The sequence below is a fragment of the Wolffia australiana genome, chromosome 2, assembly GCF_029677425.1.
Source record: "Wolffia australiana isolate 7733 chromosome 2, ASM2967742v1".
NCBI lineage: Eukaryota > Viridiplantae > Streptophyta > Magnoliopsida > Alismatales > Araceae > Wolffia > Wolffia australiana.
The window spans coordinates 4079469-4104671 of NC_135836.1; the positions used below are offsets into that span (position 1 = coordinate 4079469).

The 25203-nt window shown below is 37.9% G+C and overlaps 1 protein-coding gene and 1 long non-coding RNA gene across 2 annotated transcripts; both read right to left on the reverse strand.

Moving 5' to 3' along the window:
- Positions 1-754: 754 nt before the first annotated feature.
- LOC144716565 (uncharacterized) lies at positions 755-3257 on the reverse strand. The gene is made up of 2 exons (XR_013584938.1): positions 2936-3257; positions 755-963 (listed from the first exon to the last, which is right to left on the reverse strand). It is a non-coding gene; the product is annotated as an uncharacterized LOC144716565 (long non-coding RNA).
- An 11099-nt stretch (positions 3258-14356) lies between these two features.
- Positions 14357-23457, reverse strand: TRE1 (trehalase 1). Its single transcript, XM_078591720.1, has 11 exons — positions 22746-23457; positions 20257-20376; positions 20064-20179; positions 19281-19381; positions 19096-19205; positions 17920-17992; positions 17658-17825; positions 16819-16894; positions 15702-15801; positions 15379-15592; positions 14357-14672 (listed from the first exon to the last, which is right to left on the reverse strand). Exons 1-11 carry the CDS (start codon positions 23330-23332, stop codon positions 14589-14591), a joined length of 1749 nt encoding a protein of 582 aa, XP_078447846.1. The 5' UTR covers positions 23333-23457; the 3' UTR covers positions 14357-14588.
- Positions 23458-25203: the final 1746 nt, after the last annotated feature.

Consider the following 25203-nt stretch of genomic DNA (forward strand, 5'->3'; position numbering starts at 1 on the left):
TTAAGCATGATTACTTGAACCTGTTGAAGTTGAAAACACACTTTCTCACTATTTAAAAATTGATTATGCCAATCGGTGAAGAATAATTTCGTTAGTTTTGGCATAATATTTACTTCACTCATCATATTCCTTTTCAAAGATATCAAATGAACAGGCAAATATCCAACATTCAACTGTTCATTCATGGATATTAAAGGTGAATCATCATACAATTTTTTTCAACTTTTTTAATATCATGAATGAAATCAATTTGTTGCTCTTTATGACAATCACATATACTCATATTTTTATTCTCGCATAACTCCTTTCTATCCTCAATGAAATATTTTTCAAGAAATTGTTCATCTTCATCCTCAATATCATTTCAAAAATCTTCAAATATCATATGCATATCGATAAGAATTTCATCCAACTCCATCGTATGACCATTATCCTCCATAAGAAAATCAAGTTGTCTCCTTGGGGCTCTAGAATAAAGTGCTTGTGGAAAAGGTATTGGTGGAGAATAATCATCAGAATCTAAAATATTTCCAATCACTAAGTCATTCTTCATCATATTCTCATCTCCATTAATCCAATCTTTGACATCATCTACCAAATCAGAAAATGACTCTTCCTCTACCCCATTTGCATCACTATCATGCATGATATCCTTATATCTGTTTCTATGTTCATGAACTTCATTAACAAAATTAAATGTTGCCTCACTAGGTTCAAGTTCATGCATAAAATCATTTTCATGGTACGAAGATGATGAATTAGAAACTTGAAAACTCATAAAAGATTTGAGTGAATATTGATCTTCTTTTTCATTAGCAGGTTGTATGGATTGGAGTTTGGCTGAATCTTCGGAAAACTCATAGCTCATCTTGGTCTGTGTTGATTTCAGCATGTCGATCTGCATCATAGTGAGCTTCTTCTCTTCTTCCCAAGCTTTTTCCCTTTCCTGCAATCTTATATACTCTTCCCATAGTTTGTTTTCATCAATCAAATCCAACAAACTTTGGTTAGTTTGATCATGAGACGTAGATGAAAAAGCATTTGAAGATTCAGATTTTCAATGAGCATATGGATTACACTTCTTAGAAAATTTAGTTATGCTCAAAGCACTTTGCATGTCTTTTTCTATCATCCAATCAAACAAAGTTTTATCGCCAATATCGGAAGTAGAAGGAGAATGATAATTTGAAGATTGAAAATCATAGGAGCGATCTACGTCAGAAATTATAGAATTCGCATGTTCATTTTATTGCATATTTTTCATAGTTCTCTCAATCATCCATTCAAACAAGGTTTTATTGCCAAAGTCGGGAGTACAAGGAGAATCACACTTTGAAGATTCAATATTAGCATGTGCATATGCATCACAATTGTCAGAAACATGAGTGATATTTGAAGTATTTTGCATGCTTTTTCAAATCATCAGTTCCAGCAAAGTTTTCTTACCAGGATCAGCATTAGAAGGAGAATAATAATTTGAAGAGAAATTGGAAGATCGGGACTCATAGGAGGCATATATGTCAGAAATTCTAGAATTATTACATTCATTTTCTTGAAATCCATTCATTTTCTTTGAAATAGGATCATTATCATGAAAATTAGGAGAAATAGGATGAAAATTAGAAGGATTACTAAAAAATTGATCATATGAAAAAGAATTTCCCGAGTTGTATTGATTATTGCAAATCCCCTTTCTACTATCTGGAAATTCAATCATAGAAACGTCGATATGATTATATGAAGAATTGCAATACGAATTTGAAAATTGAGGATTAAGAGGAGCATGTGAGTGAATATAATTTTAATAATCAGGGAAATTGGATGCTGATGGAATAATAAAAAAATAAAAATAAGGAGAATAATTTCCCTATTTCCCATACTTCCCATAATTCCGTTATGGAATTCATTAATTCCATAACAGTTATACATTATTTCAAGAAAACTCTTTTTTTTTTTTTGCAAAACAAAAATCAAACAGAACACACTTGCATAGTATTCATCATTCAAATGAGTGTTAAAATAAATCCCTAAATCAAAAAAATGAAAGTCAGCTTTGTTGCCTCCCCAGCAACGGCGCCAAATGATAAGCTAAAAAATATACGTTTATATCCCATTATTTAGGGAGTTTTTCAAACTTAATCACTAAATTTATATATCCCTTAATGCTTGAGTAAGGGGTCGAACCCTAGGGAGGCGATAGAAAAAATTCACTTTTCTCTCTAATTAGGGCTCAGAAGTCGAAACCTAAATGAAATAATGTTTTAATTACTTATTTAAATGCTAATACTTGTAGTTTTCAACTAACATTCTATCCTTTTGAACTTAAATGATTTCAATAGTTCTCTGTTATTTAATAACAGAGATTTAAAATCACTTAAATTTATTTTTTCATTTGATTTAAAGTCTTTAATTGCTTTGACTTATATTTTTAAGTTTGTTTTAGTGAATTTGAAATCTATATATAGAATTGATTTAATTCTAAATGCGTTGTATTTTATTTGATTTATTTCTGACGGATTTAGGATGTTAAGAGTACCTTCTTTTTTAATTCAATTTTTTATCCTCATTCCTTTGAAATTGTGAAAATGTCCTGTGATATCAAATCGTGAATATGTATATATATTTTTGTTTATTATTATATATATATATTGTTTGAAATTGAAAGCTAACGTAAATTGGCAAATCGTGAACACGATTTGCCAATTAGGGTGTTCTAGCTCGAGTTTGGTCGAGTCAAGGTTCAAATTTGATTCAGATTTATCTAACTAATTTGATTCAGGCTTGATCAATTCAAAGATAAACTAAAATTCGGAATTAAGAGAACTAAAATTGGGATTAAAAAAAACACAAACGGCGAACGTGGATGAATCTCAAAACTGGAAAAGTTGGAGAAATGATGAAGCGTAAAATATGTTCAGAAGGAACCTAGAAATACCAGAAATAGCAGAGACTCGATTCAGGCGAACTTCGAGCAACGAACGCCGCAGATTTTCCTCCAATTTTGACTTGCAATTACTGAAATTTGCGGCGACGGATCTGCAAATTTCTTCCACGAATCGAGCTCTGAATTCTTCTTGGTTGAATCTTTGAGTCTTCAAGGGAGCTAGGGATCTCTCCTTGAGCTTTAAAAATCAAGAATGATGAATACTCTCGTCTTTTTCGCTTTTTATCGCCGCGGAATCAGAAGAAGAGCTTCTTTCGATCCCGTTAGAACGGCTATCCATTTTGCGTTGTACGCTGGGCGTACAACACGATGCGATTGGCTCGTAGTGCCTCTGCATGTCTCCATTCCATGCGTGACACGCACAAAATTGAGTACATGCATGTCACACACCGACGGCCCGCACTCTTCTCCTAATTGACTTATGCGGCCCTGCATGCGGATCGCGCTGTTCGTGAGCCCAATAAGGGCCAGTTTAAATAAAAAAAACATTTGTAAAAGAAAACACTTGAAATAAAATGAAAGAAAAAGATTATTAATGCGAAAAAATGTGCTAATAGCTTCTAAAATAAGTTTATTACTATTTTTATTTTATTTATAGAAATAGGTCAATTTAAAAGCATATAAATTCATATGATGATGATTTTAAAACCATTAAAAATGTAAAAATCGACCAAAGTATTTATCAAATACATCATGTACTTTTAAATTTAAGGAAATTCTTGTTTTAACCTAAAATCATGATAACATGCATTAAAAATTAATGTTTTACGCATTAAAATCCTAAAAATATGATGAAATTAGCTCTTTATTAGATCCTATTTGCATGTTATCAGTTTAGTTTTTTCTCCTCATACACTGGAAACTTCATATAAATTAGGTTAAATTGATCATTGATTAATTATTATATATCTCAATATATGTAGTTACTAAGGTCGGGTGATAAGTTTTATAAGGTTATTAAAGTTATTAACTAGACTGATTCATGGTCCTAGATGGTCACACACATACGATCTATGGATGTTTGGTAGATATACTTAATGTGATAAGGAGTTTTAAAATTTTTCCTGAATACGTATAATAGAGGGTGGCACCAATTTTAGATGCCCATATCAACCAAGTCTTGGTGCACCCCCCATTCTTTTCTTCTCACTCCACTCACTCTGCTAGCGAGACTTGATTGTGTGGAAATCTGTTAAATCTTCATGAAGAGTTGTAGAAGAGGACAAAGATATCCATCATCTCATTCGGAACACTTCTAGAGCTCAAACACGTGAATGGCTTGAAGAAAATTCTCCAAGGAGAAAGTTAAGGGTGGAATTAGTTCACCAGAAGTTGATGTGCTCATGTATGGTTTATAGATCAATTATGCATTTATTTTTCTATCTTCCTTGGCATGAAAATTATTTTCTAGAACCTAATTATGTATTAATTTTTCTACCTTCCGTTGCGTGAAAATTATTTTCTAGCACCTAATTATGTATTAATTTTGCTATCTCCCTTTGCATGAAAATTGTTTGGTGCCGGATGTCGTCCGTGACGTCATCCGATGGGTAATTCCCTACAGTTACGGAACTACGTGATGTAGTGATCCCAGATCGGTGTAAGTGCAAGCCTCGACTCGTGGGGTTTTGCCGAGCTCTTAGCTCCGAGGTGGATGACCGATGACGATGATGATGACCTTCTGTCCCTCATCCAAGCAACGATGGTGATTACCGTGTCGAGCAGATGTGATCCGTTGGCACCCACACACAACGGACAGGCTCGACCTATTTTAACCTGAGCGCGGTGGAGTGCAGCCGAGAAATATACTGAAGTAGATAAATTAATGGACGAGTAAGGGAACAGAGTACCTCATCGGCGGCGGCGTCCCTATTGATGTACTCGAGGTGCACTAGCCGGCAGGCAGATTTGGTGGATTCGTGCCAGCGACGAGTACGGTGTCGCTCAACAGGCGGCGGAGATGCGGTGCTGGAGCATGACGCTGGAGAGGTGAAGGTGAGGATGTCGTCGTTCATACTCTTCTCTGCATATTCAACGCACATGTCATTGTTCATGCGGTACCAATAGACATAGGAGTTCATACTTGACTCCCAATTGATGAACTCCATCGGCTTCCTCGACCCTTCAAAAATCACTACGTCAGCTCGTATGCTCTTCTAGATCCGAGCTTGATGCTCCTCTTATTAGCGCTCATAGTCGTCCAGGCGCCGCTCGAGCATCGGGTATCCTCCATAACGTGGACCGGCATGTCGTAGAGGTGTGGTCGGGTAGCAGGGAGCATCGAGCGTCACATGCAGTTGACCATCATGCCGGCATGACGGCGTGGTCATCTCAACGTCGGGGTTGACCATCATATGGCACACCGATATCCAGTATCACATGCGGTGGGTATCGGGGAACCTCTTCAGGTTCCTCGTATTAGCGATTGTAGGGCAACACGTAGCCGTCTCGGCAAGCTGGACAGTTGGCCATGAACCACGGTCTTAGTCATCTCATGGGTCTTGTCTTTCCCAGACACGGATGTCTTGTGGGACGCGTGCGGGATAACGGTCGGGGCATTGGTCTCTCTGCACCTTGTCTTTCCACCTATCATCTTCTAGGTTGTCGTCGTCATAAGGGCGCCGTGTTCTCTCTAGTGGTCACAGGACCCAAGGTGGATCGCAGACTCGGTCTAGTGCTACGTGCACTAGCACGACGGTGGGTACCAAAGGTACCATGGGTCAGGCCAACAACTGCTCCACTTGTTTGGCAACGGCAGTCAAGGTACAAAGGTAAGCTCCATGCTTATCGGACGATTCCTCTCGGGTCGATGCTGCTGGTACGGTCTTCCTCGGGCACGTCCAGCTCCATACCTGTGTGCGAAGGGGCCGCGGAGTATAGGCTCGTCCATGGGATCCTTCCCCTGTGAGCGACAACTCGCCATCGCTATCTCTTCATTTTTGCTAGGGGATGAAGCACCTAGTGACCGTGAAGCACTATGGTGCGATTGTGCACGTCCACGGTGGGCACGGTATTCCTGCATGAACTGGACAATCCGGTGGCACCCCTTTTGTCGGGTGCTGTCTGCCCGCGATCCGAAGGAGGTGGTGAGGCACCATCCACGGTTGTTGAGGGACATGACTCCAAGAGGCACGTGGGGCTGCCTCTCTTAGTCGGCGACGAGCCTTCTCATCACGGGGAGGTTGACTCCCCCTGATCCATCCTCCTGCTGGATTGTGTCTTGACAACCATGGCCATTATCCTTGTGGGGGTACCTAAATGAGTTTTCAAAAATGGATGAATGCAGATGGGATGATGATACAGTACGGAGGCAAACTTTGGGTGACCCCAGCCTACTCTGATACCAAGATGATGCGGGACGTTGATGACATCGTCCGATGGGTAATTTCCTACAGTTATGAAACTACGTGATGTAGTGATCCTAGATGGGTGTACATGCGGGCCCCGACTCATGGGGTTCTGCCAAGCTCCAAGCTCTAAGGTGGATGACGCTGATGATGACAGTGACCTTCTGACCCTCTTCCGAGCGATGATGGCGATTACAGTGCTGAGCAGATGAGATAAGTTGGCACCCACACGTAACGGATGGGGTCGACCCGTACCTAAGAACTCATTCAAGTCGTAAATTTCAGTATATAATTTCTGCTCACCTATTCTAACCTGAGTGCGGTGGAGTGCAGCCGAGAAATATACTGAAGTAGATAAATTAACGGGTGAGCAAGGGGTACAGAGTACCTCGTTGGTGGCGTTGTTTGTGTCGATGGACTCGGGGTGCACTAGCCGGCGGGCGAATTTCGGTGGAGTTGTGCCAAAGACAGGCACGACGTAACTTGACAGGCGGCGGAGAGGCGGTGCTAGAGCGTGACGCTGGAGAGATGAAGGATGAAGGTGAGGGAGCGGGTTTCAACACAGACAGCATGGCGTAGGACGACATGCAACTCGGTGCAAGTGATGTGTTCGGTCCAGCACCACGAAGACAAATCAATGACGCGACTAGGTGGCGCAAGTAGCGGGGGCAACAGGCGGCGAGCTGCACGCGGTAGTGCGGCCCGGCAAGTTGAGCGACATCCTAGCAGGTGGCACGAACAGCTCGGCAAACAATTCGGGTGACCAGATGGCGGCACAACACAGGCGGCCAAGTAGGTGGCATGGACGGCCGAGGGACCAACATGGGGTGTCCGGGTAGGCGGCGCGGACAGCCAAGCGCACAATGCACGCTACCAGTGGAGGACAACCAAGCGCCCTAATAAGGTCACGTAGCCAAATGGACAGAGTGGTCGACCAGGTGGTAGGCGCAAGCGGCCAGACACCCAAGCGGTCGACCAGTAGTCGGATTGATGGTCTAGCAAATGTTGTGGACAGCCGAACGATAGTGCGGCACACCAACCTGGCCGTTGATGCAGGCAACCAGATGCAAGTGCATGAACAACGGCTGACTGGACAACGCGAGGGCCCTGGAGGAAGGCGCGGATGGTCAATGGTCCACGCACTGTCCTGATTGACGGTGCAATCAGGCGGTCTAACGGGTGATGCTAGCAATTGGCGACGGTGCAAGCGCGGCTGACCTAGCATCGAAACAGGCAGCCAGAAGTGGTGTGACAATGGGTGGCCTAGCAAACATCGCAGGGGGATGGCGGTGGATCTAGCACGGCGGTGCGTGTCGCTCGATAGCGGCGGTTGCTTGGCAATTGATGGTGGTGTAGGACGGCTCCTCCTCCCCTCCCTCTTGCTTCTTCTTTTCTTTTTCTTCTCCTCAAGAGACTAAATCCTGATCGATAATCTTAACAAAAATAAACTCTGGTCTGTCGCTAAGGGTGTCCATCATGCCCTTATATAGGGGTCATGATGGGTCCTTACCAAGAGTGCACTATCCCTTACAAAGGGTCCAATGTGGGGGACTCTTATACATAGGGACCACCTAACTATAACAAAAATACAACATGACATGCAAAACATAACTACATGAAAATATCACAACACATAATGACCACACGAACACGAACATGATGAACACGGTAAATGCAAAAAATATAACAAGCACATGCCGCAGACATGATTTACCCAGGGTATTTGAACCCAGGTGTCTTTACCTTTGCCTTGGCGTGCTGATCGGGTTGGACACGAACTGACATAAGCATTGATGATGATGATGATGGCTCCGGGGACGTCTCTGATGCAAGTATTCAATGAAAGCCTAATAACACTAGTATTTGTGTATGGATTTGGAATTTCTTGAAAGACTACTTTACTCCTACTGTCTCCTAGTAGAAAATGACCTTTTTTTCAAAAAATCACTAATCTTTCTGAGGGATATAAAAGTAATAGCCAAACATTTCTTCTGGATATCTTATAAATAAACATAACTTAGTCCTCTATTCTATATTGTGTAGGTTATACCTCTTCATCTAGGTTGAGCATACACCTATTCTAATGCATGTAAAAAGTTTTCATTCTTCTTTATATCTTATATGGTATGGAAAATCACATAATAGCAGAAACCATGTTAAAAATAAGTATCATAGTTTCAAACACATATTCTTAAAGGAAGGCACAAATTTTTTGTTGTGGAAGAGGCGTCTACTTTTACTTTCCCTTCAAACTTTATTCAACAAATGAAAACACCAAGAAATCTTAAATGATCAATAAATGGTCTCTTTCTCCAGGCCTAAAATTATAGATGAATTAAAAGATTTTAAACTATTTTGGTAGTATTCAGCAGAGGATGATGAGAATAAGCTGCCTTAAAGTTTCAGCCTAGAATATATTAAATTGTTAGATTTAGAGTCCTAAAGTTTGATGATTATGAATTACTGATTCTTATTTCTCTCCTCCATAAATCTATGAGTCAGATTACCAATCTGCAGATTCAATTATGATTATTACACTTACTGCCTTAATATGGATCGTGTCAAAACTGTGTCATTGGAATCATTTATTAATACGTAAAAAAGGCTTTAATAACACATTTAATAATAGTTTACAAATGAAATTTCTCTGGCTGAAACTTTTCCCAGCTTGCCATAGCATTTATTATAATTTCACTCTCAGTATTTCTTATCTTGTCATGTGTTATGCTTTAGACCACGCTTATAACGATTCTACACCTCACAATATTGCATATCACAATGCGCCCCCTGCTCACTAAAAAATAAAGTTCGTTAAAAGATTTGTAGTATTGGATCGCTAATTACAATGACATAATACACTTTTCCACTACGATTGGGACGTACAATAATTTGTTTGATCATTGGATTAGATGTACCCATGATTTTTCACAATATAAATAAATCAGAATGGCACATGTGGCACGATGCCATTATCCCTTGACAAGCCACATTTTAAACTTACAAACTCATTTAAATAAATTCTTAAAAACAATTCCAATTTAAAATTTTATTTTCTCGACGACTATGATGTCATAAAATTTCATAAAACAAAAAAATAAAATAACATTTGAAAATAGATTTTAACATTTAAAAATTGATTGCACACATATAAAATCAAATTAATATAAATAAGTAGGCAACATAAATGATCTTAATGTGCATACTGGCCAGCCACAAATTTTACAATGACTTCCTTACTTTGGGACTATGGAGCACAAGCAATTGACCAGACACATGTAATTGTGAGTATTTTAACCCTCATAACAGTTATCATTATATTTATATTATTAAATTTTTTGGTATTAAATATCATATATTAAAATGAAAAATAAATAAAACCTACTTTAAAAAATGAATTACTTCTTAGTTTATGTTCTAGATTCTTATAAAGTAATGTAATTATGCCAGTACTTAAGCTCTTTGAGGATAAAACCCTCATCAACTACATTTATGACAGGGAGAGACATTTTTTGCATGTGCTTCATGACTCAGAATGACCATATTTATTTTTGGATGACTTCATCAAGGATCTATCTTCTTCTCATTTTATGTTTTTTTCATTTTAACCTCGATGACACCTTTATTCACTGATGTAATTGTATTTCCTTATGGAAATTTATCTCGTAAATATTACTGAAAGATAAAAAATGAGACCTATCTAAAGTAACCATACAATACAGATTCAAATCTGACTCAAAGACAAATACAAAGTCGTCAATAGTCATGCTTGGTGCAAGAGGAAATTACAGATACACAGAAGGCATTTATGTGCACATTAGTTTATATTGTGCAATGGCATTATATTTTTCTTGACATATTCCAAATAATATTAATTGATGGTATAAGTGTATTCATCAATAATATAGCCATCAACCTGAGTTAGAGATACAAAAAAAGAAAAGAAAAAAGTAAGTAATAAGAGTAAGAAGTTCAACAATGAACTAACTTAATGAAATGGATCTGATTAATATTCATTCAGCTTAATACTCAAATAATTCGATATTAATATGAATTATTGATAGATAAATAAGAACTGAGATTGGATTTGTTGATTGACCATTCTCATGAATATTATTATTGGTGATTAAATTATTTAAACTTGTATCCACTCAGGATTTGATGATAATATTTTTAAATAAAAGTGGAGATGAATTAAAGTGAAAAATCCTTGGAGATGATACCTGAAATTATCATTCATTTATAATGTAGGATAAAAATAATTAAATTTTACTCCATTCAATTCTTCATGGAAGCGCTTAAGGGGATTAAGGTCCAAGAAATCAAGATTAAATTGATATTTATATTAACAATTATTTTCCAACATATTAATAGTGTTGGGAACTTATGGACACCCAATTAGAAAATAATATAAAAGGATGATGTTTGACGGTTATATCCTCTAAAAGTAGGTTTTCATACTGAATTTATTTTATTTCCAGCATGTCCTTTTACATGATCACCTGCTTGGAGAAGAATAATTTTAATATTACATAAAAATTCAATCAAATGACTAATTTTGGTCTACTCTATTGGGTTTTGACGAAAAACCTAAAACAATGGCTAAACTTTAGTATGGCTGCGGTTCGGTCAAATACTGCTTTTGGTTTCATAAAACATATAAGTTCCATCATGAGTAACACAAAATATGAAATTTAAAACTGAAAAATATTATTCAAATTTTAGGTCAAGTGATTAGTTAAATGAGTGAAAAAACCAATTTAGATAGACCAATACATTATTTTAGTCATGGATTCATAAAATCAAAGAACATTTTGGCATAACTTGTGTAAAATAATCTTACTGAGTGAAAAGTACCAACCAAAAGTTGGTTCTATCACCTTTACTCCTATTAAATTTTTATACCTTTTAAATGATTTATGTTTATCCTTTTTTATCATAAAATAATAGCAGTGCAGTTAGCAGAAGGGTTTAGTCGATATAAGGGACAAGACATGTGTTCCAATATTGATGGCTGTAATATCTATATATCTATAAATCTATGTATCTATATATCTGTTTTTATATATTTTACTCCTGATTTGTTTTGGTTTTCAATGTGGTTTCTTGTTCAGACAAAAAATGGTACAGAACTGTCAAGAAAATCCTGAATTCCGGACTCACAATTGATTCAGTTTGGTTTTACTGAAGTTTGATAACAAATGATGCATCTTAAATGGTTCTGTCACATGTCAAATTTTTAGGAGTAGAATATAAAAAAAATAATGTTTCAATTGAAAAACTAAAAATTAAGGGAATAAGATTTTAATGATTACTTACAAAATTATCGAGCAAGTTTGAAAGTTACTTTTAGGGTTAGAAACCACTAGACGAAACTATAGGATTCTAATATCATGCTCATGATTGATAAGAACTTTGAGATCACACATTGATGTATTGAAGTCAACGGATCTTTGTATGAGGTCCATTCATGAAGTGAAATTAAACTCCCATTTTCTGAAAAACTCAAAATTAACTATTTAGTATGAGGTCCATTCATGAAGGCAATTATTTTTCCATAAAATCAATATAATATATTCATCGAAAGAGCATGATATTTAATGTATATGATCATATGTATACTTTATGATTAAAAATATTTTATAACCACTATGGTGGGTAATGAATCAGAAATTAGGGCTAAATGCTTCTTTTAAGGCTTTTGTTTCATTGAACAACATTTATAATTGAGCAAATAAAGGTTGAATCCACCAAGAGCAGGTATTGAATAAGCAGAATTTAACTTTTGTTTTATTTTTATATTTATTTTAAGAATTAAATATAATTTAACGAATGAAAACTATTGAAAATTAATTCAAAGCAATGTCAGAAATCCATAAAATAATAATCCTATTGATCTATTTTATTCTAAACTTATAAAGATGTTTCAGAAATTCTATAAGTATTTATGGTTGAAATAATAATTAATTCTAAATTAAAATACCTTACCTGGCGCATTGGGAGCATCAATGGGGTGGAGTATGTGAACAAAATACTGGCACTAATTGCGATGGAGATTGAGGTGGATACAGGCTGAGCGGCAAATCAGGGATGATTTTATCGTCGCTAGTGGCGATGGAGATGGAGGCATATATGCACTGACGAGTGGCAAAGTTGGAGGTGGCATGAGTGATAGTGAAAACCAAGGCCATCAATGATGGTAACCTAGGGAAAAAAGACTGAGAAGTGTATCAGACGAAGACAAATATAACACGAACCTCATTTTCATATGCCTAATGGACTGAGCGGTACTTTTTTAGGTGTCTTGATATGAATGTCACTCCTTCAATCATTCTCTATTGGAGTACAAGAAAAAGTCTAATTGAGATTTTGAATGAGCAAATCACTTAACTAATCATAACTGGAAACAAAATCTAAGTGTGCCTTTTTTACGAGGTCTGGGGTTTTATTTATAAATATAAGACATTGGATGGATAGATCAATGAAGGATGAAACTACCCTCAAAATTTAAACCTGAAACTCAATTTGGATAATTAGATATCATCGTTTTTAATTTGTAGAAATCTAAGTCACTTGGTTTTCCCTCTCGTCTGATTTGTGCGGCCAACTGCCAGCATGACCTGCATTTCTACGAGAAGAGAAGTCAAAAAATTCATTAAAAATATTTTAATCAATTTAAAATTATATTTTCTGGCTTAAAACTTTAATTTGTTTATGAATTTTGTCATACAATTTCATAAAAATACTAGCAAATACATAAAAATCAGAATATCAATCTAAAAATATTATAAACAACTTAAAATATTTAAATAAATCAGAATAAATAGTTTGTGACTTTTTAAATTATTTCATTCATGAAATTAATGTCAGAAAACTATGTTAAAATACCATAAAATCAAAAAAAATAGGAAATCCATTCTAAAGTGCAATAAATCATTTTGTGTATTAGTAACATTTATCGATGATCATTTGAATGAAATAATCACATAAACTTCACAAAATTATTAATAACATAGGATGATATTTATGATTATTAGTACATTGTTTATTTTAGAGACAAACATGTTTTATTTAAATGCAATAACTAATTCCAAAAAGGACATAGGAAGATATCTGTCATTGGAAGGGATAGTATCTTGGAATAATAAAGTCATCATAGTTTTAACATATTTTAGTTGTTTTAAGTTCTAATGATGAAGCACAGGTAAACATAGGTTACAATAGTATCTTTTCTTTGATCTAAGCTTTTTGTGAAGAGATTTAAGTTTGTAAGATAATCTCCCTCAAAAGTTATGAAATATGGAGGCTCATTCCATAGAGAAATTTCTCAGTATGTTTAATATTTTTGGAAAATCTTTAAATCTTCAAGAAAACTAGATCTTAAATACACTACCTTAAAGATGAATTTTTATGATTTTAAATTCACGATTCATAAATACTATTTTGTTGCATATTAATCCTATAGAATTATGGACTAACTCTGGATCTGCATGGTTCTTCAATTTATCACCTGGTGTATTATTAGTTAATGATTTATATGTATAGACTAAGTGTGATTATTCATATTGTTTTATTTATCATCTGGTGTATTAGTGCATAATTTTCATTTTTGTCAAGAATTATGTTATATGGTGCAGTGATTAACAAAAAATGGTCACAGGATCCAATATTGTGTCTGATAGTGGGTAGATGGAAATTGATTATGTGAAGTAATATGGGATAAAACTCAATAATGACATCATATCCTCATCAAAACTATCACAAGATCCAGATTATATATTATTGAATGTAGAAGAAAATTTTCACTTAATTAACAAAAAAATCTGGAGGGCCCTGTCATCTTAGTATTCCGTCAGGATGATGCTTGGATGAGAGTTTAATAATACACTTCCTTCGGAGTGCGAGAATTCTCTAGAGAGTAGGACTGCACTCGGCTGCGGAGTTCTACCGGAGCACGAAGACGAAGTCAAGGAGAACATTGCTCGAAAGTGAATAGAACGAGAACTCCAAAATTTGAGTACAATTCAATTCATCTTTGTATCATCTTGGAGGCTCACAAAAACAAATATTCAAAGAACTATAAAGTATCGGGCGTATGTAATAAGCTTTAAATAAGATTCTGCATAGTCAACCATAGATAAAGTTTTCACCCTACACCCTCCCATAGTAACACATGTAATGATGCGTAAAAAAATCATAGATCATGATCTATCATAGCAATGGAAGTATCCATGAAAGGACTCCGTTATTGGTCGAATGAATAATCATTATTTTATTGTGAAATGGCCATGATTCAGTCATCAGCAGCCAATTTCCCGGTTCCGGGGCCATCCGAACTCCTCCAAGAACGCGAGAACCACTCCGTTGGACCAGCCAAAACCAGTCTTGAATTGGAAAGATGGGCAAGTTAGATTAAAAAAAATTGTAATGGAAAGAGATGATGAAACACAATTTTAATTACTTCGACTACACAATTGATCACAAATTGAACAGAAAATGTGGTAATAAAAAAATTACGTAGCAAAATCCTCCGATTTTTGTGCTGCTCAGAACTGAGAGATTACGAAAAAATACAAAAAACATTGGAAAGAATTAAAAGCCACAAATAAAAATCCTCCAAGTGATCATGAACATGTTTCTTTCCCATTTTACAGATATCCAAAAAGGAGAGACTACAGGCCAAAATTTACAACCCTCAATCATAGCTCCAATGAGAAACATGGCCAATGTCAGATTTCGAATAGAAATAATCCGAGAGAAACAGAGACATACAGAGAGAGAATCACCACTTTAAGTGGTTATGGACGACTTTGACCTGATAAAAAAATTAAAAATCAGAAAAAAAATGAGAAGTAATGAAGGAAATTCCTCCAAAGGATTATTATCGTTTTCCTTTCAGGTTTTACTACAACTCAAAAAACGAAAGACTGCAACCCGAAATTTAAAACCGGATTCATTAGCCAATCTTATTCTAGCTTCACAAACCATCATATCCTTATCTTAATTTTATGCTTATTCAATCAATAGCAATTAGAAACATGCACAAGTCTGATCTAATATGAGAAGAAAAACAACGAGAGAGTACATCACCTGCGGGCTGTATTCACCGCCACCACCAAAGCCTCCGCATGTTGTAACGTCATACTTTTCATGCATCACGCCCGACCTCTGGTAGGAAACAAAGTTAGTTCTGATCCAACGGCTGGCAATGTCTTCGGCAAGATCTTGTGCATCCTTGATCCCTGATCTCGCCAGACCTTCGACAATGAGATGCTGAAGTGGGGCCCAGCCATTGGGGAAGTCCCTGAATAGAAAAAAAGAAAAACCAGGCAAAAAGATCTTTAACTGAATTTTTTTAACCCTTATTAACAAAAAATATAACATAACATAAAAACAAACTTAGTTGTACGCACCACTGTTGGCCGGAATCAGTTAATGAAGTGGCGATACCGTAGGGATGAAGAAGGCCCGAGGACCGGAGGCTTTGTACAGCTTTCTTGACCATGGAATGGTCTTTAGACATGAATATAGAAAAAGAAGAGAATGAAGTGAGTTTTTTTCTATGGGAAAACGGAAAGAATGTTTAGCATTGGACAAAAAATCATCACATTTTAATTTTTTGTATATTTTTCATTAAAACTAAGCGTCCTTTCAGGATTTTGCGCAAATTTTTTTTTGACAGGAACTCATGAGAACTTCCTCATGCAGGTTGAAAAAACATGAATAATAGTTCCAAATCAACACTCAAGATTTGAATTTTTTTTATGAAAAAGCACTTAAATTGATACTGAATTTAAGAGCGAGACAATGACTACTCAGTAGTCAAAGATCGATTCATGTTCTTCATCACTGTATCAAATATTATAGAGATCAAGTCAATAATGCTTAAGCGAGCCAGAAAGATCTCTCTTTGCACTTTCCTAAAATGGAATCATTTATTACCCTTTGCATTAATATTTTCGCTTGCCAGAAAAAAGGTATTCCAATTCTTGGCAGTTGCATCCATTGATAGATGGACTAAAAGAAGTTGATTTCTAAGAACCTTAATTTAAGTTTTCATGAAAAAGCACTTAAATTGATACTGAATTTAAGAGAGAGAAAATGACTACTCAGTAGTCAAAGTATGCCAGAGATCGACTCATGTTCTTCATCACTGTATCAAATATTATAGAGATCAAGTCAATAACGCTTAAGCGAGCCAGAAATATCTCTCTTTGCACTTTCATAAAATGGAAACATTTATTACCCTTTGCATTAATATTTTTGCCTTCCCAGAAAAAAGGTATACCAATTCTTGGCAGGTTGCATCCATTGATGGATGGACTAAAAGAAGTTGATTTCTAATCAGATTTTGGCGGTATGATCGGGTCAACCAAACCAGCTCATGGGTCGACTAACCTGACTGACCCAAGAGCAGGTTTGGTTCACGTCAACCTGGGGTTGAGTCAGCCTAACCAACTCGTTGGGGGTTGGGAGGGAGGGAGGAGAAGAGAATCTTGCAAATATAATTGAAAATGAGAAGAATATAACCTGATTCAGATGCTATCCAAAGTGGGATAAAATTTGACGCGAAAATATTTTGGTTTTGGTTGGTGGCAGCCCATTTCTGCAAGAACCAGATAAAATATATTAAGCAAATACCAGAAGACATTCATGAAACTTTCATACTTCATACTAGATCAAACCTTTGCAGTATATGTCGACCAATTGATAGTGCAACAGTTAAAGTGGAAAATTAATTTTGATCATAAGTAGAGTGTTGACATTCATTCGCGCAGAAAATATCTTTTTCTTATATTTCAGTTCTATAACTTACCTGGGTGGCATTTCTTAGTTGTTATCCTTCTCTTAACAGAAAAAAATCTTAGACCCCACAAATAATTTCATGCTACATAGAAATTCTTCAAGGGGAAACCCATAGCAAAGCAAAAGCTTGATTTCCAACAACCTTATGTGAAAAGGTGATGACTTATGCCACGTGATAGCAGGTGCGCATGCACATGTTATTGATACAATCCCCATCATATCTACGGCATTTCACAATTTACCTGCTAGGGCTACTTTAGTCATGTTCCACTTTACTTGAATTTCCCTTTAAATGGGGCAGCCAACCCTTAAGAGGACAGCCAAGAAGTAAATTAAAGCTTTCTTGGCTCATTCTGCCAGTATCTTCCCTGTAGCAAACATCCATCCTGGCACTCCCTCTATGTTGATGATCTTTTAAGCACTCTCCTCTGTCTGACTTCCTGAGGATGATCATACCGCTGGTCTTCCTCAATAAGAATGCTCTGGTTCTTATCAGTTGCCAGAAAAATAAACGTAACAGTTTATTATAAAATGTTAATGGAGAAGTAATTAGAAAGGCCCACCTCATATTGACCACCCTGTGCTAACCTATAGTCAAGCCATTGTCCCATCTCATCATTCCAGAACAGCATTTTTAATGTCTCCCGCCGAGAGAGAGATGATTCCGAGAATTTCTTCGCAGTTGAGACATCCCCAACAAGTTCAGAAAAGAAAGCAATATCAGACTCCATCTGTAAGAAGAAAATTTCTATCAAATCCCAAATCCCAACATTGAATTATCTCAATTTATATAATCATGAAAATTGTCGCTCGAGGGGAAAATACCTTAAGAATGTACGCATTGAGGTCAACGGGAATGATGGATGTTGTCATCAGTGTCTTGAAATCTGATGCATCGCTGGTAAAATGGACCACCACAATCAAATTAAGGAAACCTAAGAGGTAAATCAAATAATAGGGTTCCCTGTTGCACCAATGATGATGACAACTTGTCCCCACCACTTTCCATATGAAAGAGTAAAAATAGAGAACGTGCATGAGAGGGCTGTTAGAATACCGGTATATCTAACAATATAGACAGTAATTCTTGGGGATTCCTCGATGAATAAGGATCAAAGAGTTCCAGAGAAAGACAAAAAATAGAGGAAATCAAGTCCTGAGAGGTGTAGCAATCAAAGGTCAACACGAGAGGAAGAAGTAGAATGTGATCCTTGTGGTAGGGTGGACGGCTGCCGACCGGATCGGACGACGACACTACTCCGAGGAGAATCTCCGGAGAGGGCTTCTGCAACTGATTACCTGCCTCGGCCTTCCTTCCTCCTTATTTATAGCAATCTTTAAATTCCTTGCGATGCTCCTTTCCCGCCATAATTCAAATTCTCCCACGTGTGGATCAATCCGCATGTGGGGTTATCAGCTCTTCTCCTCTTCGTTTGATAGGTTCTTAGGAGATGTTTATCAACGGCCATGACGAGTCATTGCCATCCGTCAACGATTCAATCGGATGAGAGGACTAGAGGACATGAAGACTTATCATCATTCACGTCATTCATTCTGGTATGCAAATTGTTGACAGATGACAATGATGACTCGTCATTGTTCTCTCATCCCTTTCTCTATTTTTACTCTTTTAGATGACATGGGGCAGTGACAATTTGTGATTGTCACCCATCATTTGTCCATGGCTAGGACGACGATGAAGATTTAGTCCTTGTCACTCTGTTCACAGATAAGGATGATGACGAGTTGTCCTTGACATTATCTATTGTAAATGATGAACTCGTCGTCAGCAAGCAATACCAAATGATAATAAGCATGTTTTTTGAATGTTAATAGTAAACAGAATTTGAATAAAGCAAAATGCCAAAACCATAGAAACTCTAATGAGAAGAGGCATCAATTTTACATGATATGCCAACTTTCTAATTTTCATTATTTGAACTAAAGAACGGACTATGGTTTTGTTTCAATTAGGATTTCCAAGTTTATCCCAAAGCTCACCTCATCCACCTGGTGCTGAAATCCCATCCTGATTCAGCTGTTGATGCAACTTCTCGATAAAAAGCTTCCTTTTCAGGGCCATCTGGAATACCAGCAGCAGAAGCCACGTCCTATCCAATGGAAAAAGAATTTTTCTATTTATGGATAATCAATCCCTCAGGAAGAACTTTCAAGAAGGTTCTTACAGTTGTCCCACTCTCAGGTCTAGGCTTATTCCACATTGCATAGTAGCGATTCACTTTGTGAATGTGCCCCCGAGAATCCCTTATTTTGAGTTCATGAATTTCTGACAACAAATGTGCAAATTAATAAAAACAACTGAATTCATGGAGAATGAGTATCTTTAGCATTCCTTTTATTCTTGTTCCTCCCGAAAAGATAGTAGTTGGTGACTTGTTTAGTATTAGTTACTCAAAAAACAGCCGAACTTGCTTTTTTATAGATTATATGCAGCAATGTTTGTGGATAATACATGTATTTCTATTTAGCCGATAGGGAGGAGAAATTAAAATAATAATTATAACTGGAAAATTATATTTCTACTGGAAAACACATAGAAATATGCCTAAATAATACACTTGTTTCCTTTTATTCGTGTTTTTCTTTATGAGTTAATAGTTGACAAAGAGTATCAAATACTGTCAAATTTGATTTCTTTTGCAACACACATCAGTATACCTTGACACTACACCTATGTCCGTTTATTCTTGTTCCTTTCGAAAGATAAGATGTAGTTGGGGAATCGGAAACCATTGAAATAATACTAATAGAGCCAATTTTGTCTTCTTAGGGTTCATACGTGAGAATATGCCAGGATAATACCTCTACTTCCTTATATTCTTGTCCCTTTAAAAAAAGTTATTGGCTGGTGTATTGAAACCAATAAATTAACCAAAAAATTTTCATTTTCTAAATAAACATGCAAATTAATCATCCAGGACAACATTTCTATTTCAACTACCTAATACCTGAACCCCAGAATTTGTGCTCTTTTAAGAGATATGGAAGGGATTTCTTGACAAACATCAGATCACCAGTTTTCCTGTAGATTTCCATTATCATCGAACTGAGGAGAGGGGGCTGGCTGCAGAATTTGAAAAAATAAACAAAAACTGAGACGAGAAAATGGAAAATCAAATTAAGAATCAGAAAGAAAACCACCTCCTGTTCGTATAATAAGCCCTGGAACCATTCGGAACAAACCCATATTTCTCAACGAGAAACAACAGATTCTTTGCCACAGCCTTGGCTGTCTCGTACATCTTGCTGGCCAGCAACCCCCTGCAGACGATGAAATCGAATCCTAATCTCCTCACTTGATCAGAGTACAAATGGAGTAGGATTTAGCACACCCAGACGACAATAACATTTGACTTTGATGATCATGTTGACCAATGGTTGTCAGCATCAATATCAACGACCGTCAATGTCAGACATCTGTCAATTTCAAAAATATCCATCATTGTCATCATTGTCAACTCAATGTGATGATCAATGATTTGGTCAGTAATATTTTAATGAAGCGAAAATGACAGTTTACGTTGACAGACGGCTTCAACCATCAGTGTCACGGTGAACTGCCCGTCATCTGAATTCATCAATGTCAACGAATGGTTGACTTCGAGTCGATGATGGCCTCAACATCACACAACCATCAATTGTAAAAAATTTCTTCATCATCATCTTCACCGTCAACGAAAGTCACTGGCATTGATGAAATGATGATGCAGTTGAATTTTTTTTCGAAATTTTGAACTGTGATCACATGCCCATGTTGTGATCACCAACAAGGACTTCCCAAGAAGTCACCCATCCTGGTACTGCTTTCGCCCAAGCATGTTTCACTTCGGAGTTATAATGGGATCCGGTACACTAATGTGATGATGCAGTTGACTTTGAAACTAAGATATAAAAAATGACCGCCAGCATCAACCGTTTGCAGTGCAGCATCAACCGCACATATTCATCCTCCATAATTTGTCAATGTCAATTTGTGATGATTTTTTTTAACAAAGTCAATTTGTGATGATGGAATCAACAACACATAAGCGTCATCCATAATTCAGCAACATCAATGAGTAACCGACAACTGTCAGCTGACAACATAATTCAGCACATCCACACATAAGAATCATCATCATCATCGATTGAAACAAAATGACTGGTGAAGTTGACAGACAATGACAACCTCCAGGGTATCCCATCAGGAGTACTGTCAACTGTCCATCAACCCAGACTCTCCAAAGTCAATGAGGTTCGACGACATCAACAATGTTGTCAGTTAACGGTTGACAGTTGACAAGCGTCAAAACCCACAAGAATTCCTAGAAGAATTACTAGTGTTGTTGACTGACAACAACACCATTTTATCCCATCAGCAGTACCATCAAGCATCCATCACCCCCAGACTTGCCTACATAAACGAGGGTTGACCACGTCGACAGTGAATGGTTGACAGTTGATGTGTGTCAAATCCAGTAGAATTTCCAGAAAAATGACAGATGTTGTCGACTGACAACATCAACTCTGTGGTATCCCATCAGCAGTACCGTCAACAGTCCACACCAGACTCATCAACATCAACAAGTGTCGAAGATGTAAAGTAAACTAATATGACTCTTCCACGCACATAGGTGCAACGTAAGAAACGTGCTAAGACTATTGGAAACAAGGATATTCATTATAAATAAGAAGGGGGGGAATAAGCAAGGGGGAAGCTGCTAACTGACTCTTCTTGGAGGGGAGCTCCGGGGCACTCCGAGGCTCTTGCTTTTGCTGGTCTAGGGAGATTCTCCCTTTCTCCATAGGACGACCGACCGATCTATTCTGTCCTATTGTCTCTTCTGCTTGTATTCTCAATTCAATAACTCTACTTTAGGTATAGTGCAGGGAAAATTGGACAAAAATTGGGATGGAAATTTGTCCCGAGACCTCCGGACAGGACGGTTTTCATCCACTCGAACGAAAAAACCGTCCCGTCCGGAAGTCTCGGATGAAAAAACTGTCCTGTCCGCGTCCATGCACTGATTCCAGAAGTCAGACGGGACGATCTTTGTCCTGTCCCGTCCATCGTCCACGTCCCGCACGATCCGGAGCTATACTAGTGCAGGGATGCAGATGGGACGGTTTTTTCTTACCAGGATGAAAAAATCGTCCCATTCGCGAGGTTGGACGAAAATTCGTCCCGAGACCTCCAGACGGGACGGTTGTCATCCAATCTGACGAAAAAACCGTCCCGTTCGCGTCCCTGCACTGATTCCAGATGTCGGATGGGAAGATCTTCGTCCTGTCTTGTCCATCGTCCACGTCCCGGACGATCCGGAACTATAACTCTAGCCTTCATTTGGTTCGGGGATTACCAATTGGAGTAATATCGTGGATTTTTGGTTCAAGATTTGTCTGTAATCATCTCGCGTCCTTCAGGAGCGTATCATAAAAACCCAGTAGAATTTCCCAGAAAATGATGGGTGTATTCAACCTCCGTGACACCCCGTCAAGAATACCATCAACCCTCCACCAGCCAAGACTCCTCAACGTCATCGACGATCGACACCGATGACGCTAACGTTGACGGTGGCAAACCAGGTAGAAACTGTAGAAATTCTCGGAAAACGAAGTTTGAAGGTGAGATGAATGGGGATTGAAGCTACCTGATGATCCAGTAGGTGTCCCAGTAGTAAACTTCGCGGAATCGAGATCCAGGGATGACGATTTGATCGGGAAGCGGCAGCAAGGTGCGAAGATCGGGCCGAAATCTCACATCATCAGACACCCGCCGACTCAAATTCTTCCACAGAGAGTGCACTTCCACAGCCCAATCCCGAACCCTAGCATGCTCCACCTTGGGAAGAAATCCCTTGGGCTCCGGCACGAAATCCGAAGGCACGGCGTACCGCAAATCCCCGTCCGCCGGGCCGAAGTACTCCCCAAGAAATTTCCTCAGATCTGAAGGAGAAACGGATTTCCCCGGCCGTTGGATCGCATCCAAAGCCGCCTTGGCGTCGTTCAGATCGCGGCGGAGCGGAAGATCGACGTAGAGCTTCGGATCGAAGTTCTTCGGCCCGAGGGATTGAAGAACCGCGGATTGCGTCCGCTGCAGGAATTCGATCAGCGGAGTCGACGGCGTGGTGTGGTGGGAGGCCATCGCGCTTGCTGCGAAGACGAGATTAACGGCTGTATATAGAATGAAAACGCCATTACCGGCGATTTTTCGAGCTTTGATCGACGAATTCGCCATCCGAATTTGCCAATTTTGGCGAAGCAGATCATCAATTCTTCCTCCCTCTCCTCTCCTCCGCTTCTTTTGATCTTCCGCGATTTCGCAATCGCATTCAATTTCTGCCGACTTTTGAAATCTGGCGCGATTCTTTCCCCTTTTAAAGATCTGGCCCAGTTCTTATCAATTTTTATATATTTTCCTCCCTAATCCTCCTTTTTGAAAAATAATTTTTAAATCCTAGTCTCTTACAGCCCGACACGTGGCAGTGATGAGGATAATTGCGTCATCCGTCCGCATTTCGTCATCTCCATTCCGTCTTTAATTCTGATGCGATTCTTTCCCCTTTTAAAGATGTGGCCCAGTTGTTATGAATTTTTGATATTTTCTCGCCTAAAAATAAATATTAAATCACAGTCCTTTAGAAGCTGACACGTGGCAGTGATGAGGATAATACCGTCATCCATCCCCGTTTCGTCATCGACACCGTTCCGTCTTTAATTCTGGCGCGATTCCTTGTCCTTTTAAAATGTGGCCCAGTTCTTGTCAATTTTTTGATATTTTCCTTCCTAATCTTCCTTTTAAAAAAATAATTATTAGATCACTGTCGTTTAGAAGCTGACATTTCGTCATCGTCACCATTTCGTCTTTAATTCTGGCATGATTGTTTGTCTTTTTGAAGATATGGCCCAGCTCTTTTCACTTTTTGGAATTTTCTTCACTAATCCTCCTTTTTTTTGGAAAAAATTAAATTACTGTATTTTATAGGGAACTATAAAATACGGTAATTTAATGTCAGCATCCCCTTCAGTCAAGTCGTCACCGTCAACATTCCGTCATCAGTCATGTTCAGTGAATTCTTCCGTGACGAGGGTAAATGACAGAAATGACCCTCTCCATCTCTCAAGAGATCTTCTCTGTCTCCGCCTCTCATCAGCACTTTCCATCAAATCGGACAGATGACTGATGACGAATGACGGAAATGACTTCGTCCAGCATTCGTCCACCGATCCGACGGATGACTGATTTAAATGAAAGGGATGGCGAATAGGTGACAAACAGAACGGGACGGAATCCAGTCTGTCATCGGTCATCAGTCCGGACCTTGAAAGGTAAATAGAAGGAAACTACTAACCGAATTCTGCTCCGTCACGGAGTGTTCCGTTGCGTTGCGTCATTCTCTCTGTCTTAACGCGAAATAACAAGCCTTGAGACAGATGACGGGACGGAAGCCTGTTCAGTCCAGCTCTGTGTGTCCAAACTTTGAAATCAGGAGCCAATCTTTGATCACTTAAAGGGAAATTCGCCAACTGATGGGTCACTATTTGTTAATTAATTTACTGATCTGTATACTTTGGTCCCATTAAAATAGTTGAAATTCTGGGGGGTTTTCTACAATTTTTTGGTGGGATTACTACTGCCAGGACAAGTCCCACTGAGTGCACATTTAATTTTAACCCCGCCAAGAATTTGGGCCCAAAACAGGATCTTCTTATTAATAAAATAAGCATCCGGAATTTGTCTCTGAAGAAATTCAGTCAAATCTGTATTTTAATATATGGAATTCGGTGGTTACAATTATTTATTTAATTGTAACTCCGCCAAGAATTTGGGCCTAAAACATGACTTTTTATTGATTTAATAAGCATCTGGAATTTGTCTGAGAAGAAAATCGGTCAATTTGTGTTAACATATATGGAATTCGGTGGTTACAATTAAATATTTAATTGTAACCCCGCCAAGAATATGGGCTTAAAACAGTATATTTTTTATTAATTTAATAAGCATCTGGAATTTATCTCAGAAAAAATCAGTCAATTTGTATTAAAATATATGGAATTCGGTGGGACTTTCGTAAGATGGCATATTCAGTTCTGGAGTTATATGAATAA

Bases quoted from the DNA above. Each gene is read 5' to 3' on its own strand.
- TRE1 (XM_078591720.1), bottom strand. From the start codon at position 23,332: ATGGCGAATTCGTCGATCAAAGCTCGAAAAATCGCCGGTAATGGCGTT. The intron at 19,382-20,063 runs GTATTAGGTAGT...ATTTGTTGTCAG, and splicing joins GCACAAATTCTGGGGTTCAG to AAATTCATGAACTCAAAATA. The intron at 17,993-19,095 runs GTGAGCTTTGGG...CCATTTTACCAG, and splicing joins TTCAGCACCAGGTGGATGAG to CGATGCATCAGATTTCAAGA.